Source organism: Platalea leucorodia (genome assembly GCF_965183815.1).
Source record: "Platalea leucorodia genome assembly, chromosome: 4".
In the NCBI taxonomy this organism is placed as follows: domain Eukaryota; kingdom Metazoa; phylum Chordata; class Aves; order Pelecaniformes; family Threskiornithidae; genus Platalea; species Platalea leucorodia.
In genome coordinates this window covers 47,282,875-47,294,013 of record NC_138826.1, presented here as the reverse complement: position 1 = coordinate 47,294,013, position 11,139 = coordinate 47,282,875, and the positions used below count along the sequence as shown (strand labels likewise).

Below are 11,139 nucleotides of genomic sequence, written 5' to 3'. Positions count from 1 at the left end.
GTTACAAAAAATATAGAAAGTCAGCAGCACCAAGATACGGTCACAAAATAAATACACTAGTCAACAAAATAAATTATGGTAAATGTGACAATAATAATTGTCTTAGCCTTAGCAAAAAAAAAAAAAAAAAAAAAAAAGAAAAATAAAAGGAAAATTCACAATAACCAAATGTGCAGTTTCAGAGAGCAATGGGGGAAAAAAGGTTTTATTCTGAGCATTTACAATATTTACAGGTAATAAATATTTTAATACTTCCCATATGTTCACTATTACAGAATACTGCAATATGTCTTCCAAAAATCTCTTGCTGAAAATGTCAGCGCCTCCTGCAAAGAAAAAAAGGATAGAAAAAATAATTTTCACTTCAAATACATAGACACAAAATTAATAGCAAGATTGCCACAGACTATAATGTGCCTTGCTAGTAAATATTTACAGTAACAGGGCTGGTTTAACAATGCTACAGTTTTAGACATCTTTTTGATACCTCTATTTTATTTCCTTCAATGCAACTCAGCTAGCAGTATGAAGACCTGCAGTTTTTCATGGCACTGAGGCCGTCTGTTTCACTATGTTGTACACTCAGAGAAATAGGAAGGGGCTTTAGTTTTCTTTAGAGCCTTATGCAAGAAGATTCCTGAGTGATACAGGTCGAGAAATTGTATCAACCTATAATAAATATGCCAAATGCTAAAAAGAAAAAAATACAGTTGGAGAAATGAGAAATTTGTTTTGAAGATAAGAAAAAGAAAGTTCTTATTAAACACTGTGGCAAGCATGCCCCTGCTGTTGGGTGTGATGCCAGGCTTCTGATTAAAACAGTCCCACGGGGCTTATTTGGTCTGTCTTTCCCACTGACAGACCACCTGTTAGACAAGGTTCTGTTTATCTTAGAGGTATATATTTCTGTGCTGCCGTGCACACGAGTATATGCACTACTTATGCAGTAAGGGCTGCTCAGGTCTTGAAATGAACAGATCCTTGATAGCATGTCTCTTTAAGTGCTTGAATGAATGAAAAGACTATAATCTTGACATTTTCCCTCTGTGAGCCAAAGAGATTGGTCCTGAAAGAAAAAGGGCATCTCCTCATGTTAAGCTCTGACTCCTGTTGCATTCAGTCAAAGCTGAAACAGTCAGCTGTATACAGTCCTAAGATTTGGGAGTTTCCTAAGGGATGCTGGCAGCCTCGTGTGAGTTCTGTACTCCTCCCTTCCTTGTGAAGGCATGAGAATAAAAGCAGACCCTGCTCCTTTCCTGTCAGTATATTACTTATACTACAATATTATTTTAAGTTACTTCTTAGCGGTGCTGTAGAAAATGCTGAAGGGTTGGGCTTTTTTCCCTTCTGTCCCTGTGAACAGCACGTTTCTGTAATGCACATTGGTTCCCTGGGAAACAGCTATAGGATGGAATGTGAAGCTATAGGATGGAGCATGATTCGCTCTGTTGCTGGACTGATCGCCAAAGCTGTGGGTAGCGTTCCACATGGCAGACGTGTGGGTGTGAGATACGAAAAGAAGCAAATCCTTGAGAGTTTAAGAGGAGGGGGGGGTTATGTGCTCATTGAAAGTGAAACTACATTTAACATTAGGGAGTCTACTCATTTGAAAGGTTTCTTAGGAAATTAGGTAATAACAGCTTAATTGAATTGGAATGGGAATATAGCTGGAATGCCCATGAGAAAGAGTTTTTTAAGTTCCTGGAATGGAAATGCTAGTATGAAGCTCCTTAATAATTAACGGGTAATATTAGGGTGTATTCAGGCTGTATTACAATATGTATAATAATGTCACACAATTCGTACAGCATGACTGTATATGTGTGTCTGCACTACACAGGCCTATTTTTAAGAGTATGATATTTTCAATTTGGCTTGGATTTTAGGCTTTGTTTTAGTGTTTAAGCTAAGCCACAACTTGACAATGGGCTCTTTTCTAATGACTAGTTGCAAGCTGCTTTCTGTTATTTAGTCCCAGATTTTGCAAGATTGGCTTCTTTTATGAGATACTTCCTGTAGTAAGTCAAAAGATCTAGAGAGCACATTATTTTTGGTCTTTTTTCTGACCCAAGCCCAAAATTTCGGGATCGAGATCGGGCAGAGGGAATTGGCATGAGGATTTTAGTTCAGTGTATTGAGCAGAAAAGAAGCAGAGATACAGTGAAAAGCACACTTAAAGTTTATCTTTGCACTTCCTTGACATTTGCCCTGCTGCATTAGTCTTACCCACTTCTTCACTGTAAAGTAATGATGCTCCTCCTAAGCTGCAGCTAGCCTTAGGGGTGCTGCAAAAGGAGCTTCTACTTGTGTAGCATATGGATATCCTGTCTGAACACACCTTCCTTGTCCCCCACCAGCAGATAGAGTAGAAGTTCCTGATTCAGCTCTCAACCTCACTCAGATGTGGTCATCCCTCCATCTAAAATGTGCTTGCCAATAACCACATAGACAACTGCATTGAATCTGATTCCCCCCATCTAAAGTACATGTCAGGGAGTTGGGACCTGCCTTCATTTAAAGTTTAGAAATTACATCTTTTACGAGCCTACTGGGATACCTACAAGCTCATATACTAGCAGTTTCTTAAGATCTGAACCAGCATATTATGCTCTGTACTTGTGAAGGAGGAATTTCATTTTCTTGTTTTATGTCTTCTCTTTGTTTAATCATCTTCAATTAAGTATCTAAAATATAGATCCTCTTTAGCAATCTGTTTCTTGCCCTGGAGGAATACTGCGTCTTGGGCAATAATATCAGGAAGGTAAAGCTGGACTGTCTTCAGCAGTCTGGACTCCACAGTAAAGCTGGCTGCCTTCAGCCATCCAACCATACTTCAAACAGAAAGGCTGAACTAGGAGAATCAACAGGGTTGTACCTGTCATTCTTTTACATATCCCATTGGATATACAACCAAAGGCAGAGTAGTAAGAAAAAGAAATAACCCTCAAAATGCCCTAGGATGTTTTTTCCCTATGCTCAAGATTTCTATGTGCTGAAGTCAGGTGCTATTTTTTGGCCACCACAGTTCCTTAACACCTGTTGAAATGTCAGGCGACTCCTGACTGGAGTCCCAGAGTGTGCCTTTCCTAAGGGGCTGAGACAAACCAGCCTCTCATACTTTGCTACTAACTGCTACAGCCATGCTAACTGGTTTATGGTCAGGGACACTGAATGTCTAGCCCCGAATGCTGGTAACTCCTGTAGATGCCAGCAGAAGTTGAGGCGATGGAGCACGTTGCAAACTGTGGCCTGTAAAGTTTAACCCAAGACTGGATTTCAGTAAATCTGACAATGGCGACTCTTTCTAAGGGATTTACTGTGAGCAAGTGGCACTTCTCCTGTGTCTCTATTCTGCCAAAGTGAAGGGGAGGAGGAGCGAAAAGGGGGGGGGGTTTTGCTGTTGAAAATGCAAACATTTGAGGAGAACTGAGGAGTGGACTCCTTGGTTTTGTCTGCATGTGTGCAGACTTCCACTGAAGCTGAGATGACGGCAAGCGGATGAGTTGCTTGGGGCACTTAGGCTGAAGTCTCCAGCTCGCCACTGCCCTGAAAACCCTTCATTGTCATACATGGCAGAAGCACGTCTCCCTCCAAAAGCAATGCTCAACATTTTTCAGCAGCAACGTAATTGTTTCACGAGCTGGCAAAAAGATGAAGCTGAATTAAAAAGTCCTAATGGCAGGGAAAATTTTATGGTGAAAGGCTTGTCTGCATTGTTTGCAGATATTACTAAGAGAGAAATATTCCATGTTCTCCCCTAAGGTTAAACAGTAAAACGAAAAACTGTAAAGTAAGGGTAGGAAAGTTGCCAAAAAGGGGAGGCGCTGAGAGGGAGGAAAGAAAACTTCACCATTTTATAGATGCAGAGCCTTAAATAAAACTCAAAGCTTTCAATCTGCTGAGGCCCGAGTGTGGGACCAAGATCTGACAAGAGAGACACTACGGTTAAAACAGGAAACGAAATTTTAATGGATATGATGTGCTTTCTTTTTGCAGAAATAACTTTACTTACTACTCACTCAGCTTCAGGAAGCTCATTTTGGCAATAAGTGGTTTACTTGAATTGTTTGTCACAGGGAAGAAAGACTTTGTCACCAGTGCAAAGTGGAAAGGGTACTTACTTACCTCCAGAAAGCACCTTGAGACAGTGCACTGCTTGAAAAGCCACTGCCTAGTTATGAGCATGAAGGTGTGCTATTACTCCAGGTTTGAGTGAGGCCTTGGCCTCCCACACCGAAGGATAACAATTTCAGTAAATATATGGTATGCCCCCCAAAAGGATATACCAGAATTACCTTAAAGTGTGATTATGTGTAGTAACAGAGTTGTCTAAGAGTGGGCTCTCGGTCACGCCGCTTCCATACATGCCAGAATTTGGCCAAGCTGAGCGGGCTCGCCTCTTTTTCTTCTCTTGTTCCTTACGTTTTCCAGGCTTTGCTTTCTTTTTTTTTCCCGACACCTTCAAGGGCTGCTCCTTGTAGTTCTGTGATTTGTTTGTCTCCTGAGTTAGGTATCTGCCCTCATCTTCACTACCAAATCGGACAGGGTAGTTCTTCGTGTTGGTAGCAGGTTTAGGATTAGGTGAAACCTCTGAAGTTGCACGGATTTCTGCAGTGTTGACACCTTCAATTAAATTTTGAAGGAATATTCTTCTTCGTAAGTCTTGGATTGACTTGCCTTTGTCATGCAGTAGCTGGTGCTCTGATACAGCCCGTTTGCTAAAGAAAGAGAAGAGAGGAGAGGGAAAAAAACATTTAGGATTTGGTGATTGCCCAGTACTTGGCACAGCTCCTCTCGTCTCGGGCAGTGGTGGCCACAGTGACTGTGTACCAGCTCTCAGGCTTGGAGACATCCAGTTAAATCAGACTGCTGGAGCAAGTCCTGCTTCTCAGAGTAGCTGCTCCCTACAGAGAAGGGAAAGACCTAAGCGGGTAATAATTCTCAGCTGACCGATCACACACCGCTGGACCTGCAGTTGGATTAGTCACTGCTCTGTTCTAGGAAAGCACTACAACTCTTAATATATCACACTTCAGGCAGTAAAAGCAGGAAGGCAGTTGTCAGAGACAGGAAAACTAAAAGGTCAGATAATAGAGCACTGCAGTCAAGAGAGGGGGAATAACAAGTACTTGCACTGAAGCCGGAAGCAGTGTTTATACAGCATCATTCTAATAATTTTCTTCTGCCCAGTCATGTACTTCAAAACCATAAACAAATACATAAAAGTGCATTTCATTTCTAAATTTAAATAAGTGCAACTGCAGGAACGTAATGGAAAATTGTTCGAATTTGGGTGCCTAAAATGTAGGCACTTCAGTCCGTAATGAGCTATCCATAGAGGCAGCAGCCTGAGCATCAGCAGAGATGAGCCTCAGCCACTCCTGTTGACTTCGCTGCTTGGTCACTTGTGTCTAATTATGGGTTTAGATGCCTTTCTAGTATTCCTTTAAGCATGAACTTTTGGGGCCAAATTTCTTGTCTGCTATGCTCTCTGAGTTTTATGCTAGCCTTCTTCACTGGATCTTCTTCAAGAGCATCGTGGTTGGTTTGAGTGGGTCTCTGGTACTATTCCAGAGTTCATGACCTTTTGGTTCACTAACCTCTGTCTTGTTTTCGAGGAACTGGGAGATGGTTAGCTATCTGTCTTTTAGAGATGTTGTACTGGCAAAGAAGGTATGAAACGTCTGAGGAAAGAAGATACAAATGGCACCTGGATAATAAATAACCATGAGAAAATACATGCTTTTTCCTTGGTGTGGGATAGATGCACAGCTGCACTGTGAACCACAGAAAGAGCGCAAGCTGGGATTGTAGCTATGTTCCCATGAATGCTATAATACAGTTTATCCTTCCAATTGCCCTACTTCAGTATGCTGAGATTGGCTACGTATCCTCTCATCTTGCATCAGGGTACTGCATGTGACTGGATTCTTACTGGCCAAAGAAAATGAATTCACTGCCTTGCCTGTCATATAATCATTTGGTCAGTTAGCTGGATAAGAAGTTGTTTCTGCATGTGGGTGAAATGGGAGAAGATACATAACTGTGAATGAATATTCCTTCCTCCCGTCCCATCCCTAATTATCCTGCTTCGTTACCAGGTTTCAAAATGTAGCAGACAAAGATAGTATGCTAAACGATTGGGAGTGTTCTGCAATTTATCTTTCTCAGTCCCTTCAGCCAAACTCTTTAGATTTGTGATTTGATCAACCGTAGAGCTATTTGAAATTGGCAACTTCAAGTAACATTGGTTTAAGAGCATCCCCTTCACTTTTTGTCTTTGTAGAGCTGCAGTTTTTGACTATTGGGTTCAAGTGATGGGTTTAAGTGGTATTACATCTCCGTTCAAACAGCAGCTTTCCCCCATTGCACAATGAGACTGAAAGATGACTCTTGTTTTTGCATGAAGTCATACGGTAGGGATACTTGCTCAAAATCAGGCCTAGATATACTCGGGTTTGTGAGCACACATTTGACCAAACATTGTCTATGTTTTAAGCATCCCAAAACCAGTTTTGGATGACTTCAGGCTCTAGGGCAAGTATTTTATGCCCTTCAACTCAATGTCCCTAAGCAAAAATGCAATGTGATAATACTGAGTTGAACCCATATTGTTTCCTTCTCTTCAGCACAGCTGTGACCATTAATGCAAGCTCAAGATCTCCCCCAGGAGAAATTTTTTGACCAGTGCACTCCCTGAAGCTCTCCAATAGCCATCTCTAACAACCTGCTTGTTAAGGTCAGTCTGATTTGCAAGTATGCTAATAAAACTAACACCTTGGACTCCTCTGAGTGGCATACTTCTGTGCTGCTTGTCAAGCTGTCCATTGTGGCTCACGTTGCATTCCTAGCTTCAGTAACCTATTTTCCCAGGATATTTGCATGGGAAATGCAGTTCTCCTTTCACTCTTCTAGTTTATAGAAAGCATACAAAATCTCAGTGCTTTACTGAGTCTAAAACAGTATGTCTCATGTGATGAGCAAAGCTTTCCTACTGCCTCTTGTAAACTACCAAGGCTAATTCTTTTTATCACAGACAACCTAAAGCTGCCTTAATCCTGTAATGTGTATTTGGTCAATTTACCCACTGTGACAAAATCTTGAATCTCTAAAGCCTGTTATTAAAGTCCTCTTGATTGAAAAGCTATTCCATTTTACAGAGCTGAAACCTAAAGATTTGGTTCCAGTACACACAAGGCAGTCAAAGAGCATTACAAGATCTACATCTTGTGCGAGTATGCATTTCCAAAATAATGCAGGGATTGACGTGTGAGGGGTTAGTGTGCCAAAGAGGGTGAATTTCTGTTTAAATGTCTGTATGATATTTAGCATCAAGTCTGGCCCCAAATAACATTCTGCTATTCCAGATGATTGTATAGCGTTACGTAGTGTTACATTTCACATGACTTTTATTACTCAGCCAGACTTAAGGATTACATTTTGCCTACCAATTTCCTTTGTATGCTCTAGATCAAACATCTTCTTAAAACAAAGAAGATGTGGTAGATACATATCTCTTTGACCTTCTGCCTCCTTCTGCCTCAGTTATTCAAACAACTCCTGTGTTTGTAAATCAGGGAAAAATACTTGCCCAAGAAGGCTGATGTAAGAGGTGCTTCATAATGGAGATATCAACAATATCTCACCCACACACACAGAGTAGGAAGGTAATGGAAACTTGAATGATTGCATTCATATATTGGGTACAGTAGGTAAAAAAATATTAGGCTGTTAGGGTTGAGATGACCCACTAGAGGTCCCTTCCATCCTTCTATAAAATGCACCTCTCATTCAAGGAAAAAGAGTCTGACCCCAAACCAAGTGCCGTAAATGCTAAGCTTACATGTGGTAGGCACTTTTGAGAGAAGGATGTTGATGGTTTGTATTTGACCAGAGTGTCCAAACGAATTACTGTATCCAACTGCACTATGCACATATGAGACTTAATGTCTCATTATGGGGAAAAGAGTAGAAATCCATGACTTGTGACTATTCTGACTTCATGTACTTCTAGACAAGCTGTTCTTTTCAGGCACATTCTTTCTCCATTTTTTTCACTGGCTATCTAGCCTCACTGAGAGGCAACATTCTTCAAGTGACAACTTTCTGCCTCAGAGTTGCTCTTATTTAACCATTATTATCCTTGACTACTCATGTTGGATTACTGGATAGTAATAATAATAACTGGAAAGGATTCAGTCAGCTCTCTGCCTGGATTTTGCAAGACTGAGTGCCCTTGCCCCTGGCTCCAAAAGGAGTGAAAGCTGCTCAACCTATCTCAGGGTTAGGAAAAATATTTTGAACAGATCTGGGGACATGGTGCTGCAGTGTCTGGGCACACTGATAAAAATATCTAATTTCACTTTGAGGCATTACTGGGTTTCTCAGAAGTTCTTTAGCAGCTAAAACATTTCTATAACAAAAAATACATCTGGCAATCTTTTCTTGGGACAATTTGCTATTGCTTTCCATGGGAGATTTGCCTCAGTAAAGTCTGTAGAACCAGGCCTATGTCATTTTGATTATTTTTGCATGGCTATAATAATGTGCTTCAGTATTTTCATCCATTATTGGTTTAAGCCTTTGACTGAAAAAAAATATCTCTAGGCTTAAGTGAGTTATTAACCATTAACTCTAGGAACGGTTTGTGGTGATATTAAAACAGGACACATGTTTGAGTGTGGTGTCTGTGTTTGTGCTGTACCCACAAACAAAACTACGTGAATGCCACTAACTGACAGCTAACTGGTTTCTTGTGTGTGTTTTACATGCCATAGCGAAGAGGGAGCTGAGAAATGCATTTTGACTGTTTAGCTTCCACTTTTTTTCCCCCTGTCAGGACGGAACAGGGATGTTGGGAAGACCTCTAATCCTGACCTTTAAAAACAAGTGTTGGAGCAACGCTAGCTTCAAAAAGAGAGAGAGTATTTCTTAGCAAATCTAACTTTTTAAAAAATAAATTTGGCTTAGATCCAGGCCAGAGTTTCTTAGACAAGGAAATGCAGCATTTGACTGTACTTCAATGATTGTCATTTTTTTATTTCTGAAACTGAAGTTTGGTTCCTCTATATCCTAAGAGAAGAAAATGGTCTCAAATGAAAGAAATAGCTCAGCAATAGTTTGCAGGAGTACAAAACAACTAAGCATTAATGGACTGGGAAGAACACACTGTAGCATTATCAGCAATAAAATGTGCTACACAATTTGCTGTAGGAGATTTGTAATAGCTGTCTGCCTGGTGCCAAAGTTTAGGTGTGTCTGAAGTCACTTCAGCTGGAGGATTTTTTTTGTTGCATAAATGGCAGAGGAAGTGCTATTTGGAGATCTTGTCCTTATGTATGTAGTAAAACAGTTACAAGGAAACCCATCTGAAATTGTTTGCTGTGTCATGTTTCTCTATAAGTTGTGATGGGATTTTCCAACCCTCTTTCTCCAACCTGACTTCCTTTTGATCTTAGTAACAATACAGCCCTCCACAGTATCACTGAAGTGTTTCTTCCTTAGAAAATCTGATGCAAGTCCAGTGAAAGCCAGTGAGTTAGATGTGTGAGACAGCTGCTCCTACATCAGCCCAATGGCTTCTCTTCTGCACTTTGCATAGGGGATATTAGTATAAACCATGCTGATTATTTTGGAAGAAGCAAAAAGGTCATTTCCTGAACAGACTCTCTTAAGTTACATTATCATTTATCAAAAAATACCCTTCTGCCTCCAAGTCAGATACTGGACTGACTCCCTTTGGAAATATTTTTTTTTTTTGCTGAAGTGGCAGAAAGCCAAAGAAATTGTTCAGTACTTCAGTTTCGTGATGGCCCTCGCTACTGCGTGTTTCCCCTACCCTTATCAATTGGCTCCATGCCAGTGCCGGAGAAGTATATGGTACTTAGCGTAACATACAGCAGTTTGATAAAACGGGATGCTCCCTACGAGGACCCTCCGAGGGCGCCGAAAGGTGTCCGGGCAGTAGCGCAAGCTGGACGAGCACACAGCTGCATTGCTGCTCCCCTCGGAAGAAGGGACTCTCAGCTTTAACATCTCCTTCCCCAAAGCTTTATAAGTTCAGACAGCTGAAAAGCGCCCTTTCCCTGCCCCAGACGCCCTCTTGCCTACTGCTTAGACACCGCCGGTGAGCACCTGGGGCAGGTAACCCCGAGCCTCCGCGGCAGAGCCGCGCCGGGAGCGCTGCTGGAGGCTGCAGCCCCCCCGGGGCTGCTCCCGCCGCCGGCACCGGCGCTGCTGGCCCGGGGGGGCCCGGCCGCCTCCCTCCCCACCCGCACCCTGACCGAAGCGGGGGAAAAAAAAAAAAAAAAAAAAAGAAGAGAAACTCACAGTCTGCGGCTGATCCCCTCTACTGATCTCCCGTAAGAGGGCACGGAGTAACTCAGGAGAAACACTGCGAAACTCCACTGCTGGAAGAGTTTAGTGAACATTGTATCCTCCGGGTCTTAAAACCTGCAAGGAAAGGGAGATCAGTCCCGAGGGACACATGCGCCAGCGCCGTCCTCCAGCAGTCCCTGCTTTCGGCTCTACCAGCTCCGAGGTTGTGAAGGAAAAACAAACTTTCTGAGCTCTCGGCAGCGGCTCACTTCTTCCAAACTTCGCTCCCTCTCTCTCCCTTCTTTGCTGACTGCCTCTCCCTCCCTCTCTCCTTCCCTCCCTCCCTCTCTCTCTGTCTCTCGCTGCCCGGAGGCAAGCTCTTTCTCAATATCAGTTAAAAAAATCCTCTAGCTCATATTTGAATCGGGTTAGGGAGCGCGTCCATTCGTCTCCCTGAGCCCTGTTCAATTCTAGTCCGCTAAGCCGCTGTCTCAGGGCTTTACGTTACAGGAGAAGCCCTCTTTGCAGATAAGGAAAGATTCCCAACAGTCAGCTCAGCTACCCTTTTCTCTGTAAACACACACACACGCAGATTCAGGCGCGGGGGGAATGCATCTATACATCTTTAAGTATACCTCTGAAAAAAAAAAAAAAGGCAGGTTCACGTCCTCTGCTTCCTGCAAGTTGGGTCCACGACTGTGGCAAGGAAAGGGAACCGAAGCAAAGAGCGCTGCCTAGCCGGAAAGCCCGAGAGGTCTAAGAGAAGCGGTGGCCCGGGGAGGCTGAGGGGCTAGGAAGCATGCTTGGCTCCGCAGGTTGGAT

At 42.5% G+C, this 11,139-nt stretch overlaps 1 protein-coding gene across 2 annotated transcripts; it reads right to left on the bottom strand.

Annotated features, from left to right (window-relative positions):
* Positions 1-252: 252 nt before the first annotated feature.
* PTHLH (parathyroid hormone like hormone) lies at positions 253-10,519 on the bottom strand (the record flags this gene model as incomplete). 2 transcript variants are annotated; one of them, XM_082309599.1, is made up of 3 exons in its annotated part: positions 10,330-10,519; positions 4,296-4,718; positions 253-326 (listed from the first exon to the last, which is right to left on the bottom strand). In XM_082309599.1, the coding sequence occupies exons 1-3, from the start codon at positions 10,428-10,430 to the stop codon at positions 317-319; spliced, it is 534 nt and encodes a 177-aa protein (XP_082165725.1). In that variant the 5' UTR covers positions 10,431-10,519. The 2 variants fall into 2 exon arrangements, with proteins under 2 accessions (XP_082165725.1, XP_082165726.1); XM_082309600.1 differs by lacking the exon at positions 253-326 and having other exon boundaries at positions 4,292-4,718.
* Between the last annotated feature and the right edge of the window lie 620 nt (positions 10,520-11,139).